We start from the raw sequence: 15,750 nt of genomic DNA, 5'->3' as shown, positions 1-15,750 counted from the left end.
TTCATATGCACCCTGGGACACTGTGACCGTCATAAATAGGAATCAGTTGCCAAGCATCTGAATGTAAATCACAAGACCCTGGAGGTGCTGCAACATTCCAGCTGATCGGCGCTTCTTCTGGGCTCAGCAGAAGCGCCGGGATGAGCGCCGAGCTCCAGCTGGATCCCGGCGCTGATCCCGGCGCTTCTGCTGAGCCCTGACAGCCCTGCAGCTCCAGCTGTCTCTCGCTCAGGCTTGTGCGGTGCTGCCACCGGTTCAGCTCATTCCCCTCCCCCACTACCACTTTTCTAGGATGGTCGCGTACCACCTGACAGGCGCCAATGTACCACAGGTGGTACCCGTGCCACTGGTTGAAAAGCCCTGGACTGGAAGGCCTTCAAGTTCCCTTCCAAGTCTATTATTCTTTTACTTCCTCATGGCCCCTCTTCAATTGGTTAAAGGCAGAAACTTCAAAATGGCCAAATCTGGCAGGATATCAGTGATATCTGATGAAGACTTGGTTGAAGAAGTCAATGATTTCAGGATGCGTTGAGTGAAAATGACGGTGTTGGGTTTTTGGGGGCAGGATTACTGATGACCTGAAGCAAGAGTTGATCTTGCAAGCTTTGCTGGTAATGGTGGTGGATTTCAAACTTTTATTTTATTAAGAGCCGCTTGTATCCCTTCCTGATCACGCACGGGTGCCCAGCACCTTAAAAGATTTCTGACTTCAGCTCAAAATCTTTACTTTAGTTCATCTTGTGGACATTTCTACGCAAACACGGAGGCTCCATATTTCCAAACACCAGGAGTTGAGAAACAGAAATTGCAGGCAAGGCCTTAAAAAAAAAATAAGAAAGCAAAGGGTGTTGTCAGTCGGCATACTGTGTATAAAACGCCAGCTTCACACGTTCAATCTGATGACACAGTTTGATGGCTGGTCCAAGTTTCAGATCCATGCATTCCTGGACCGTTGGAAGCGTTAGCAGGAGAAGAGCTTGTCCATCAATATCCTGCAAAAAGGAGGAACAGATATATATATATATATATATATATATATATATATATATATATATATATATATATATATATATATATATATATATATAGTTAAGGAGGCATCCTCGGTTGAAATTTGAAAACATCTGGACTGTGGGGCTTTTGTACAAATTGATCCAAGGAAGTAACACCCCTGGGTGTGTGTTAATTGAACAAAGGATTTGGCCCAAACAAAATTCATAGGCACCAAAATTTCATTTGGTTTTCCAAAAAAAAAAAAAAAAGGAAATAAGGAACTTTGATGGGAAAGGACTACAGCTTTGGGGGCTTTCTAATTCTTTCTTTCTTTCTTTCTTTCTTTCTTTCTTTCTTTCTTTCTTTCTTTCTTTCTTTCTTTCTTTCTTTCTTTCTTTATTTTATTGGATTTGTATACCGCCCTATTCCTTTAGTCCAGAGAAGTAAGGAAAAATATGGAAGAGACAGATAAAATCATACACGGAGTAGAAAATGTGGACTCCTGAGTTTTTCTCTCCCATGGTACGTGAACCCATTCAGATGACAACGTAAGAAGGTTCGGGGTCAGTGAATGGATCATCTGCCTATCATCAGAGGGGAGGGGAGGGAGGGAGGGAGGGAGGGAAAGAAGGAAGGAAAAGAGGGAAGGAAGGAAGTAAAAGAGGGAGGGAAGGAAGGAAGTAAAAGAGAGAGGGAAGGAAGGAAGAAAGGAAGGAAGGAAGGAAGGAAGGAAGGAAGGAAGGAAGGAAGGAAGGAAGGAAGGAAAAGAGGGAAAGAGAGAGGGAAGGAAGGAAGGAAAGAGAAAGAGAGACAGAAAGAGAAAAAGAAAGGAAGGAAGGAAAGGAGGAGAGAAAGAAAGGAAAGAAAGAAAGAAAGAAAGAAAGAAAGAAAGAAAGAGGGAGGGGAGGGAGGGAGGGAGGGAAAGAAGGAAGGAAAAGAGAAGGAAGGAAAGAAGGAAGGAAGGAAAAGAGGGAGAGAGGGAGGGAAGGAAGGAAAGGAAGGTGAGAGAAAGAAAGGAAAGAAAGAAAGAGGGAGGGGAGAGAGGGAGGGAGGGAAAGTAGGAAGGAAAAGAGAGGGAAGAAGAAGGAAGGAAGGAAAGGAAGGTGAGAGAAAGAAAGAAAGAAAGAAAGAAAGAAAGAAAGAAAGAAAGAAAGAAAGAAAGAAAGAAAGAAAGAACCTGTTCCTGAAATATTTTGGCAAGGGAAGCGCAGTCAGTCAGCCGGAGGAATTGCACCACATCGGTCACTGTCCACTCCAGTGGGTTGCTCTCCAGAATGAGCATCTCTTCCGCAGCCTGCTTGATCTGCAATGAAGCAAAATTGGGATCACAAAACTTAGGACTGTTCTGAGAGTTCGAGTCTGGCTCCTTTCCTACCTAGGATGTCCTCCGATAGGTCTTATAATGCAGCTTAAGTAATTAATATAATCTTGGAAATAGTAGCCTTTAGAATGTTTTATGTTTGCATTTATTTGTACTCTGCTCTTTCTTTCGAATGTTTTCTACTTAGATTTATTTTTAAGTTCAATACTCACAAAGAACACTATATATGTTAACCTTGGCAACTGGAAGAGGCGTGGACTTCAACTCCCAGAATTCCCTAGCCAGCATGGCTGACTGGGGAATTCTGGAGGTTGAAGTCCACAAGTCTTAAAAGTTGCCAAAGTGGAGAAATGCTGGTTTAGATCCTGGGCCAAGAAAAGAAATGGGGGAAGGAAAGTGGAATTCTGGGAGTTGAAGTTCACACAATGTCAAGTTGCCATGGTTGAAAAACACCGCAAGGGAACATCCTCTATTACAGGGGTCTTCAGACGTGGCCCTTTTATGACTTGTGGACTTCAACTCCCAGAATTCCTCAGCCAGTGTGCATGCTGGCTGAGGAATTCTGGGAGTTGAAGTCCACAAGTCATAAAAGGGCCACGTTTGAAGACCCCTGCCCTTATTAGGCTGTGTCTATTTGAAAAGATTTTTGGTCATATTACCACCTAATATTAGAACCATCATTAAAAAGGCACAACAAAGAATGTTTTTCCCATGTCAACTCAGAAAGCTCAGATTGCCCAAGAATTTGCTGGCACATTTCTAGAGAGAAATGATTGAGTCTGTCATTTGTACCTCAGTAACTGTCTGGTTTGGCACCAGCATCCAAAAAAGGACTGACACGGAGTTCAATGGTTAGTTAGGACTGCAGAAAAATGAGTCAGAAAGAGGGCTGAGAACATATATACAGATCGCTCACAACCTGGACACAAACTGTTTCAACTTCTCTCCTTAGGACACTACTACAGGTCATTGCGTGCCGAAACAACTAGACACAGGGACAGTTGCCCCCACTCCTCACCCCTGTGCCATTACTCTGTTGAGCATATAACTCCCACAGCACTCTCTTAGGCCTAAGGTTATTTACCCATGTAGTAGGTTGCATTACTATTATCTTTGTCGTCTTCTCATCTTTCCTACTACCTTCTCCTATTAGTATCTTATGATTCATCACTTATTGTTTGTATCTTATGATTATGATTGTAACTTATGATTTATGATCTATGACAGGGGTCCCTAACCCCCGGTCCGTGGACCAGTACTGGGCCGCGGCATGCCAGCAACCAGCCCGCACAAACAAGCAAAGCCCCATCCGTGGGATGCAGGCAGCACACAAAACCACGCACTCTCCGGTCCGCGGAAAAACCTCTCTCCATGGAACCGGTCCCTGTCGCCCAAAAGGTTGGGGAGCTCTGATCTATGACTTATCCCTTTGTTGTTTGTATATACACTCTTATCCACTGGAGACAATTCCTTGTGTGTCCAATCACACTTGGCCAATAAAGAATTGAAGGACAACTTAAGTGTGTTAGCTCTTAAGTAGCTTAATGTTTGCGAAGGTCCTTTCCTAAATAAACACATTTCCCTTTGGAAACTGGCCTGGGATAGACCACATAAAGAGGGATGTGGCCAACATCCCAAAACAAGCATATGAACAAAGCCTACAAGACAGCAAACCAATGAGGGTTGAGTTGAAGTCATTCCAATGTTGGAGACCCTCAAAAGCAAGGTATGGCTATCCAGCCACTTACCTGCCTGATTCTTTCACTTTTGGCGCGCAGAAAGGAAAGTGCCTTCTGGGCCCGCCCGTCACTCTCGGGCCGAGCCACATGGATGGAGCCTCTGCTGCTGCGTAACTTCATTGTGGCCACTGGTATGGCCAGAGAGATCTCCTCTGAGGAGACATCCGTTAGATCATCCTGCAATTCTGGGTTGATCTCCTCGCTCCATGGGGTGTCTGCTTCTTCCTCGCCGCTCTCCTGCCCCAAAATTTAATTCAATTAATGGACTGTACGCCCCCTGTGGGAGATGACAAGGCTGAGCCCAAGGGAGGGGTCAAATGTGTTATCAGTCTTGAGTCCCTTCTTGCTCGCAAGAATTTCCCGTGACTCTTATCTGCTGCCAATTTGCTTGGACCATTAGTTATTCAGATTCTTGTAGACAGCGCAAGCTTGCAATAAATTCTTATATTCATTTGAATGGCCTGGGTTTCCAGATTCCCATGCTGGACCCCCACCCCCACCCCCCTAAGTAACCAAAGGGCTCCCAGCAGAAAACCATGTTAAGAGAAATCAGCACGCTATCAGAACTGAAACTTCCCTTCTACCTGCAACGTGATAATTAATAATAAATAGCTGTTAATAAGGAGCGTGAAAGGCAATCTGGTGAAACTACCCAATCAAAACCCAGAGGGCCTCATCAAGTGTTTACTGGGAGAGCACCATTTTGCACTAATTTCCATTAAATCAAACAGATAGAACATAGCTAGGCTCCGAAGAGTGGTTATTCCATTAAATAGGAGCCAAGGTAAAGAAACAGCCTTCCCTTCCATGAGGGGTCTTCAAACTTGGCCCTTTTATGACTTGTGGACTACAACTCCCAGAATTCCTGAGCCACCATGGCTTAGCTTGGAAACCTTTCCCTTTTCTCTCAGCATGCCTGGCAGAGGAATTCTGGGAGTTGAAGTCCACAAGTCATAAAAGGGCCAAGTCTGAAGACCTCTTGCCTTACATCACTGCTTTTCAAACTTGGCCAATTGAAGACTTGTGGACTTCAACTCCCAGAATTCCCCAGCCAGCATGTTTAAGGGAATTATGGCATTATCCTGACTGAGGAATTCTGGGACTTGGAAGTCCACATGTCTTAAAGTATGAGGACTGGGGAATTCTGGGAGTTTTAGTTCACACATCTTAAAGGGGCTAAGTTTGAAAAACACTCATCTAGGCGTTCGTGAATTATCAGCTGTACCCCTTAAATTGTCCCCTCTAGCCATTTTCAGTCCATCTCTCTATCCTATCTCTCACCTTGGGGGGTTAGTTCTTACTCACAATAGAATGATGCAACTGGTTGTTTGAGTTATTTGTCTCTGACATTGCATCTCGATACTTTCTGTCTATCTAGCAAACTTTTTAAGGCAGGGGTCTTCAAACTTGGCCCTTTTATGACTTGTAGACTTCAACTCCCAAAATTCCTCAGCCAGGCATGCTGGCTGAAGAATTCTGGGAGTTGAAGTCCATAAGTCATAAAAGGGCCACGTTTGAAGACCCCTGTCTTAAGGAAAATTATAATTTACAATACAGATGTACAATGTAAACAATGTGACCCGAAGGAACGTGAATAGAAAGAGAAGAGCTAAATTATGCACAAATATGGGAGTTGAAGTTGTCTTAAAAGTTGTCTAGTTTGCAAAACACTACTCTGGACAGCACTGTAGTAGATGATTCCTCCCACGTTAATCTAATGTGAAAAAGATGCTGAGACTGTAAAAAGACTACAGAGAAGAGCCACAAAGATGATTAGGGGACTGGAGGCTAAAACATATAAAGAACGGTTATTGGAATTAGGTATGTCTAGTTTAATGAAAACTAGGGGTGACATGATAGCAGTGTTCCAATATCTCAGGGGCTGCCCCCAAAGAAGAAGAAGTCAATCTGTTCTCCAAAGCACCTGAAGGCAGGACAAGAAGCAACACGTGGAAACTAATCTTGGAGAGAATCAACCTAGAACTAAGGAGAAATTTCCTGACAGTGAGGATAACTAATCAGTGGAACAACCTGCCTTCAGAAGTTGTGGATGGTCCATCATTGGAGTTTTTAAAGAAGAGACTGGGCAACCCCTTGTCTGAAATGGCCTAGGCCAGGGGTAGGCAACCTTGACCCTTTTATGACTCGTGGACTTCAACTCCCAGAATTCCTGAGCCAGCCATGCTGAGGGGAAAGGGAGAGGTTTCCAAGCCGAGCCATGCTGGCTCAGGAATTCTGGGAGTTGAAGTCCACGAGTCATAAAAGAGCCAAGGTTGCCTACCCCTGGTATAGGGTTTCCTGCCTGAGCAGGGGGTTGGACTAGAAGACCTCCAAAGTTCCTTCCAACTCTGTTATTCTCTTCTTTCTGACTTATTCCACCTCGTGTGCAGATACTTTTCACAAGAGACCCCAAATCTCACCTCTGAAGATCCTGCTCTGTGCAGATCTACTGCAGAGGGACAATTTTTCTTCGGCATTAAAATGGCTTTCCGCATTTTCATGCAATCAGACAAGTGGGGTCTGCTCTCCAGGCTGTAAGCATTTTCTTCACTGGGGGAAGATTTAATGACTTTCCTCCGTTTTCCATAATAGTATCCTGGAGAGGAAAGGTTTGGTAAAAAAATAAAATAAAAATCAAACCATTCAATTCTGGGGAACTACAGATAGTCCTTGACTTACAGCCATTTGTTTAGCGGCCATTCAAAGTCACAACAGCGGTGAAAAAAGGGATTGAGGAACATTTTTTTTTCATACTTACGACCGTTGCAGCATCCACACGGTCACTTGATCAAAATTCCTACACTGGGCAACCGGTTCATATTTATGACGGTTGGCAACCTTCTGAAAACTTAATAACATAATAACTGCAGTGATTCCCCAAACAAGTGAGGCAAGAAAGGTTGCAAAAATGAGGCAAAACTCGCTTAACAACTGTCACCCTTAAGCAGTAGAAAGTTTGGGCTGAATGAGCATCATTAAGCTGAAGACTTCCTATATTTCTTTCCTCAGCCAGAATCCCAGAAATTCTGATGGCTTCCCCAGTGCTGTTCTTCAGAGTCAATTGAAATTGTTTCCCATCAGCAAATCCCAACACCAAATCTGATTTATTTGCAGGTTTCTAGGCCACCCCAATCATAATACTCCAGGCCAGGGGTAGGCAACATTGGCTCTTTTATGAGTTGTGGACTTCAACTCCCAGAATTCCTGAGCCAGCATGGGGGAACTATGGGCCCTTCATGACTCGTGGACTTCAGCTCCCAGAATTCCTGAGCCAGCCATGCTGAGGGGAAAGGGAGACGTTTCCATGCTTAGTCATGCTGGCTCAGGAATTCTGGGAGTTGAAGTCCACGAGTCATAAAAGAGCCAAGGTTGCTTACCCCTGCTCCAGGCCATGCAAGAGAAACAAAATCCACACAAATTAAAACCAAACCACCGTTTTCTGCCACCATTGTCGTGTACACTTACCATATTTTGTTTTGGTGTGACTGGAACAGTTTTCAGGGCAGTTTTCGGTGATCGGGAGAGGGCTGAATAAATTGGGGCAGCATTCCAGTTTCGCACAAACCTTCCGGCAAAAATCGGGAACTTGGTCAGACGTACGAACTATCTTGACCGTTGCCCTGTATGTTTTCCCTCGGTATCTGTGACAGTGGTTGCAACAACACGCCAAACGTTACACCAGAAATCAAGATATTTTTGGGGGGTGGGGGTGGGGGTGGTAACACTCTAGCCAGGTCCTCACCAAGATAGGTCACAGGGATACAAACCGGGATTTAGGAATGGTTTGTGGGAAGAATCCAGAGAAAGAAATATTTTGGGAAATATTAAAAAGGCAGAATATATTACCCCAAGGGATTTTAAAGGCAGAAACCACCCACCCCACCCCACCCCAAGTCTCTGTGCCCCCCACAGAAACCAGGTCTGCAGAAATGCAGATGTGATAATCTTGTCAAAAAGATTGGAGCCAGGAAGCTGGGATTAGAAAGACAAAGATCCCTACAATCAACAATCCCTCACAGCAAAAATACCCAACACTCGTCAGCTCCAGCTCCAGGGAAGCATGATATGGGACATAATAGGATTAACCCACCACCATCAGAATACCAGAAAGGCACACTCAGACTCAAGTCAAAGTTCATGCTCCAGGAACAACTCCAAACAAAAGCCCAAGAAGGTATAAAAACCCACCACTCCCCGCTACATGTGGTCAGTTTTTTTCCCCCAAGAGCCATCTTTCTCTCTGGCTCTCCTCTTCGATAAACGACAACCTTCTTTCTGAAGCAGTCTCCATTTTGATTATTCCCGGCTTGGACTGGACCCTGATGAAGATTTTTCCTTCAACAGGTTAATAATCTATCTCTATTTGCCATGGCCACCTGTCCACCATCTTGATTTGGCCATACCCAGCAGAAATTCCCAGTGCAAACTATTTCTTCACCAGATAACAAGAAACCATTTTTCCATAATGCAAATACTGGACTGGGGGAACTCACAGAAAGATAGAAAACTGATGGCAGAAAAAGAGCCATCGTCCATCAAGTCTGCCCTTTGAGGGTTTTTTTTCATATTTTTTTTCTTTTTTTAACATGAGAGTTAAATGTAATTTTTTCAATGTAACTCAGAATGTAAGAGATGTATGTTCAATCTTGGCAACATTAAGACATGTGGACTTCAACACCCAAAATGCCCCAACCAGCGTGGCTTAAAGTTGGCAAGGGTGAACATCCCCGTGTTACGGTGTTATTACGTCGCTTTCTGGAAAATTGGCTCCCTGAATTGATTAAGAAACCTTTGCCAACCTCCAAAATAAAGTTGGAGAACTTTTTAAAAAAATAAATAAAAAATAAGGTTTCTTTGGCAGGCATAGAGTCGAGGCCATAAGAGGTTTTCAACCTGCCAAACTGAGTGCGTAGTCATCAAACGGGTATCTCTTGCAATAACATAATAATAATAATAATAATAATAATAATAATAATAATAATAATAATGATGATGATGATGATGATGATGATGATGATGATGATGATGATGGAAGGGACCTTTGAGGTCATCTAGTCCAACCCTCTACTCAGGCAGGAAATAGAAAGACTGTGGCAAAGGCAAGCAAGGGTAGTACCAATAGTAATAGGTGCCTTGGGTACAATCCCAAAACAACTGGAGCAACACTTGAACACCATCATCGGCATTGACAAATTTGCCATTAGTCAATTGCAAAAGGCGGCCTTACTAGGAACTGCTTCCATCCTGTGGCATATCTGTAATACCATCAAACATCCAGATCTGCTTATCCCAGGTCTTTGGTAAGGACTTGATAGGTAGACAAAAATGCCAAATCCAGTCTGAACATCTGGCTGACTGTGCGATGATCAATAATAATAAAAGTTGTAAGGGACTTTGGAGGTCATCTAGTCCAACCCCCTGCTTAGGCAGGAAACCCTATACTATTTCAGACAAATGGCTATCCAGTCTCTTCTTAAAAACTTCCAGTGTTGGAGCATTCACAGCTTCTGGAGGCAGGTGGTTCCACTGATTAATTGTTCTGTCAGGAAGTTTCTCCTCACATATTCCTTTGTGTGATTGTTCCAATAATATCAGCCACACTGAGGTAATAGAAAAAAAAAGAAAACCTCATCCAAACCTATTAGCTGGAAGAATTTAAGATGTGATAGTTTACTAGGCCTTGCATCCGTCTGGAACAGCAGAAATTTCCCTAGTGAAATTCATTTTGCTTTCCTAATTAAGTGTGACATAACTGAAGTTGTAGAAGCAGGGATTAAAAATCTCCAAAGGGCTGTTTTACAAACGAACCTTTAAATAACGCTCCAAAACTTTTGTTCTGAGCAAAGAAGGTATCTATGCATGTACCCCTTGACTTACAGCAGGGGTCCTCAAACTTGGCCACTTTAAGACTTGTGGACTTCAACTCCCAGAATTCTCCAGGCAGCGTGGGGATGAAGCAACGGTGAAAAATGAAAAATGGTCATGTCACTTTTTTCAATTCTGTTGCAATGCTGAGCGGCCACTAAATGAAAGGTCATAAGTCGAGGGCTACCTGAATAGGTAGACCTCCACTTATGAACATAATGGGCACCAGATTTTCCACTACTAAGCCAGGCCCTTGTTAAGCAAGTCATGCCTAATTTTATGGGGGTTTTTTTTGCCCTGGTTGTTAAGTGAATCACTGCGGTTGTTAAATGAGTGACATGGTCATTAAGTGAATCCAGCCTCCCCCCACTAACTTTGCTTGTCAGAAGCTAGCTGCCAACTCTATAAACGAATTTGGCTGAAGCCATTTTCCCTTTGTTTTCGGCTGCCACAAAATTGGGAGGGGGGAACAAGCATTTTCTAGATAAGTCAAAATAATAAATTGTTCTGTGGGAACCAAGGTCACTGCTGGTTGCATTTTGGCCGGCTAAAGTTTCTGTTAGATAGGCCAAAGTAGTTAATTGGGAATTGTGATTTATGACATATTACTGGGGTGGGAAGTTCAACTTTGTAACATTGTAACCTGGGGGGGGGAAACTTCAGTCTTGGGTCCACTTTTGATCGTGCCGATACTTTGTAGCCAAATAAATATGTTCTTTAAGGAAACTTTTTTACCTTGAGAGTTCTTTTTCATCTATCAGAACCATGACACTAGCTAAGAAAGTGGCAAATGCTGTAGCCATCTTAAACACGCACCTGAGTTTCCTTTAGTGACCCATCAAAGTTACGACAGCACCGGAAAAAAAGTGACTTGATCCTCAAACTTACAACTGTCACAGCATCCCCACAGCTACGTGATTAAAATTTGGGCTTTGCCGCCTTGGCTTCACTTAACAACTTGACGCCAAAAGGTCGTGAAATCAAGGACAACTCACTTAACAATCAACCTTGTTTAGCAATAGAAATGCTAGTCCCCATTGTGGTCGTGGGTCTTCAAACTTGGAGTTGAAGTCCACAAGTCTTAAAGTTGCCAAGTTTGAAGACCCTTGTCGTAAGTCAAGGACTAGCTCCATCCTCAAGCACATGAAGTGGAGGCTTTTAAAGCTTTTTGCTGTAATTTGGCGACAGTGGCCATGTTTGGCTCAGTTATTGACACAATAGTTTGTTCAATTGCTTTCAGGTAAAATAATGTCTGCCTGCCAACATCCTTTCCCTCCCATGCCCGCCATTATGAATATATTCTTAAACAGAAACAATCTACCGGTAGTTTTTCTTCCTTTTAGAAATAGTCCTTACTTTGCTTTGAGATTCTCTTCCTGAAAGTTCCACCTGGGGTCGTCGACAAGTTGCAATTCTCGCAAAATGCTTCCGGGTTTGTAGGCAGACTTGACCACCATACGAAGGATCTGAGCAGACGAAAGACAATGGGCTTGAAGCTGTGGCTGGAAAGCATCAAGGACTGCACAGTTCAAGGTTAGTATCAGCACTGTGAGGTAGGCCAGCTTAGAACAGAGTAGAGTAGAGTAGAGTAGAGTAAAAAATATGGAATGCAATGGAATGCAATGGAATAGGATAGGATAGGATAGGATAGGATAGGATAGGATAGGATAGGATAGGATAGGATAGGATAGGATAGGATAGGATAGGATAGAATAGAATAGCAGAGTTGGAAGGGACCTTGGAGATCTTCTAGTCCAACCCCCTGCTCAGGCAGGAAACCCTACAGCATTTCAGACAAATGGCTGTCCAGTCTCTTCTTAAAAACTTCCAGTGTTGGAGCATTCACAGCTTCTGGAGGCAGGTTGTTCCACTGATTGATTATTCTAATTGCCAGGAAATTCCTTCTTAGTTCCAGGTTGCTTCTCTCCTTGATGACGTTCCATCCGTTGCTTCTTGTCCTGCCTTCAGGTGCTTTGGAGAACAGTTTGACCCCACTCCTCTTTGAGGCAGACTCTAAAATACTGGAATATTGCTCTCGTGTCAGTAGTGACACGATAGCAATATGGACAAACTATTGATGTAGACCAGGAGCGCCAAACTGCTGGCCCGCGGGCCCGATGCATTACGCCAAAACCGCGCTCACCCCATTGCCGGCAATGGGGAAAAAGTCGCAACACATCAAGTGACGTTGTAAGTTTGACACCCTTGATGTAGACTATATTAACAGGATCTTGAAAACTTGAGAACTCACGTTTACTCTCCAACAAAGTCAGACCTGCCTCTAGAAGTTATGGATGCTCCAACACTGGAGGTTTTTAAGAAGGGATTGGACAGCCATTTGTCCGAAATGATACCGGGTTTCCTGCTTGAGCAGGGGGTTGGACTAGATGACCTCCAAGGTCCCTTCCAACTCTGTTCTTGTGTTATTATTTTGCATTTTGTCTGCAAAAAATCAACCAAGTTCAGACAGCACGAAGGAGCCCAACCCCACAATCCTCCTCCTCCTCCTCTTCCTCTCTGCTAGCACTGATGATAATACGTAGTTGGTTCATGAAACGTCTGCAAGAAAACCACCAAACTCTGAGTGCACCAAGGAACCCAACCCCACAACCCTCCTCCTCCTCCTCCTCCTCCTCCTCTTCTAGCACTGATGATGATATGTAGTAGAGTCCTGAAACGCTTTTAAGAAAACCACCAAGCTCTGAGTGGACCAAGCACCGCAAAATTCAAGCCTGAGCTACAAATATTCTCTCCTATGGACAGAAGCTTCAACCTGGACTTCATACTCAGCAGCCAGGTGTTTCGGATGGCTTTCCCACTTTGTCTGGGACACCTCACCCTCCTTACCTCTTTAAGGACCAGGACACATTTGCCTGGCCCGACGGACTGTGGCAGTTCTGCCAGTCTGCCTTTGTTGAGATGCGGGCCAGAGAAGCATCGATGGTTGATGAAGAGCACGGGGCAACTGTATCTCCCATTGATGGTTCCTGCAGAGAAGCAGCACACACACAACCCCAACTTCTTCCAGCATCCCATCTGGGCTTCATTTGCTCTCTACCCTCCTCTTTCCCACCATCTTGGGACATAAACAGCATTTGTGTTTATGGAGTCTATCTACTCCAGGGGTAGGCAACCTTGGCTCTTTTGTGACTCGTGGACTTCAACTCCCAGAATTCCTGAACCAGCATGGGGGAACTATGGCCTCCTCATGACTCGTGGACTTCAACTCCCAGAATTCCTGAGCCAGCATGGGGGAACTATGGCCTCCTCATGACTCGTGGACTTCAACTCCCAGAATTTCTGAGCCAGCATGGGGGAACTATGGCCTCCTCATGACTCGTGGACTTCAACTCCCAGAGCTCCTGAGCCAGCATGAGGGAACTATGGCCTCCTCATGACTCATGGACTTCAACTCCCAGAATTCTTGAGCCAGCATGGGGAAAACTATGGCCCCTTCATGACTTGGGGACTTCAACTTCCAGAATTCCTGAGCCAGCATGGGGGAACTATGGCCTCCTCATGACTCGTGGACTTCAACTCCCAGAATTCCTGAGCCAGCATGGGGGAACTATGGCCTCCTCATGACTCATGGACTTCAACTCCCAGAATTTCTGAACCAGCATGGGGGAACTATGGCCTCCTCATGACTCATGGACCAACTCCCAGAATTCTTGAGCCAGCATGGCTCAGCATGGAAACCTCTCCCTTTCTCCTCAGCATGGCTGGCTCAGGAATTCTTCTCATTGCTATTATTTTGTTGCTTTTATTGCTATCTCTGAAGTTACAAAATAGTATTTTGTGACTCCTTTTTTATGCTTTCCCTCTGTTAATCAATGGAATACCATAAAAGTATTAACCCAAAGGTGTTTTTTTTATAAAAGGCAACTTGTTGTTTTTTTTTCCTTTGAGAACCTTTTGCTTCTCATCCAAGAAGCTTCTTCAATTCTGAAGTACCTTCTTGACAATCATAATCCAGATGGTTGAGAATCTCCATAGACATAAAATTATGAACATACAAAGCAACTTGGAAATTCAAATAATGTTTTCTGAACAGAACTGAAAAAAAAGCTTCTTGGATGAGAAGCGAAACATTTTCAAAGGCAAAAAAAAAAAACAACCAAGAAATTCCAGTTGCCTTTTGAAAAAAAGCACCTTTAGGATGGACAACCGTGATCTGGATGATTGAGAATCTTCCAAAGATATACAATTATCAAAATACAAAGCGACTTGCAGTTCATATGATGTTTTTTTTCACTTAGCTATTTCACCAACTTCCCCTTTCCGCCATTTTAAAAAACAATCTCAAATTCAGTAGCAAAAGTTTGAAGATTTGGGGTGGGTGGGTGGGTTTTATATTTGAGGAGCCTGAAGTTATGGATGCTGAGTCCATTGATTTATCTTCTTTGCACTTAAAAGTGGTGGTATTTCAGGTCCAACTTAGAAAAACAATAATCTTTTCCTGGATACTCACCTATCCTGTCCGTCTGAGGAACCCGATGAGGATTCTGAATTTTCTCAATAGGCACTCCCGCTATTATCCTAACAGAGGACCAAAAGAAAAAAGAAAAAAAAGCCACTCAGGTTGCAAACTACAGTCCCCGTTTATCAACCGACCTGTTTATTATTATTATTATTATTATTATTGTTATTGATTGTTAAGATAACTTTACCATCAATCCCATCATTTATTACCTTCGCAGGTCTGGAAAGCAAAGGAAACCTGAAGTTAGACTTAGTGTTCAAATGGCCGGTTCCGATTGTGGTCACTAAACGAGGATTAACTGTACATGAACGGGGGTGTCCAGAGAGGAAGTCAAAAAAAAGTTGGCAGCCACAACCATGCAGTTGAAGTTGAAGCCCACATATCTTAAATGTTGTTGAGAAACACTAGATGGATAAGCACATCCTGGTTTTAAGGAGCTACGGGAAGTCCTCAATTTACAGCCACAATTAAGACTAGAATTTCCATGGCTAACCTTAGACTGCTGTAAATTGAGATGCACCCCATTTGATGACCGTTTTTTTGCCACCGGTGTTAAGTGAATCACTGCGGTTGTTAAGTGAATCACACAGTTGTCAAGTGAATCTGGCTTCTCTCGTTGATTTTGCTTGATAGAAGCCAGCTGGGAAAGTTGGAAATGGGGATCACATGACCCCAGGATTCTGCAACCGTCACAAATAGATGATGATGATGATGATGATGATGATGATGATAATAGAAATAGAAAATAAATAGAAAATAGAAATAGAAAGACTGTGGCAAAGGCAAGCAAGGGTAGTACCAATAGTTAATAGGCGACTTGGGTGCAATCCCAAAACAACTGGAGCACCACTTGAACACCATCATCGGCACTGACAAATTCACCATCAGTCAATTGCAAAATGTGGCCTTACTAGGAACTGCTTCCATCCTGCGACGAGATCTGTAACACCATCAAACATCCACATCTGCCTATCCCAGGTGCTTGGTAAGGACTCGATAGGTAGACAAAAATGCCAAATCCAGTCTGAACATCTGGCTGACTATGCGATGATCAATAATAATAATAATAATAATAATAATAATAATAATAATAATAATAATAATAACAACAACAACAACAACAACAACAACAACAATAATAATAAATAGAGTTGGAAGGGACCTTGGAGGTCATCTAGACCAACCCCCTGCTCAGGCAGGAAACCCTATATCATTTCAGACTGTCCTGTCTCTTCTTAAAAACTTCCAGTGTTGGAGCATTCCCAACTTCTGGAGGCAGGTTGTCCCACTGATTAATTGTTCTCACTGTCAGGAAATTCCTCCTTCGTTCTAGGTTGCTTCTCTCTTTG

The 15,750-nt window shown here is 43.5% G+C and overlaps 1 protein-coding gene across 1 annotated transcript in view; it reads right to left on the bottom strand.

The window, feature by feature from the left end:
- Positions 1-235: 235 nt before the first annotated feature.
- Positions 236-15,750, bottom strand: part of SFMBT2 (Scm like with four mbt domains 2) — a 49,446-nt gene continuing 33,931 nt past the window's right edge. The window contains exons 14-22 of the mRNA XM_083366572.1: positions 14,390-14,457; positions 12,766-12,905; positions 11,275-11,384; positions 7,479-7,694; positions 6,978-6,992; positions 6,474-6,702; positions 4,063-4,290; positions 2,171-2,296; positions 236-992 (exon numbers count right to left, since the gene is read on the bottom strand). Coding sequence (XP_083222698.1) covers positions 852-992; positions 2,171-2,296; positions 4,063-4,290; positions 6,474-6,702; positions 6,978-6,992; positions 7,479-7,694; positions 11,275-11,384; positions 12,766-12,905; positions 14,390-14,457 — 1,273 coding nt within the window. The 3' untranslated portion in view covers positions 236-851. The remainder of the gene's footprint in view (positions 993-2,170; positions 2,297-4,062; positions 4,291-6,473; positions 6,703-6,977; positions 6,993-7,478; positions 7,695-11,274; positions 11,385-12,765; positions 12,906-14,389; positions 14,458-15,750) is intronic.

This window comes from Vipera ursinii (assembly GCF_947247035.1).
Source record: "Vipera ursinii genome assembly, chromosome: 6".
Classification (NCBI taxonomy): domain Eukaryota; kingdom Metazoa; phylum Chordata; class Lepidosauria; order Squamata; family Viperidae; genus Vipera; species Vipera ursinii.
This window is presented reverse-complemented; position numbering and strand designations above follow the sequence as displayed.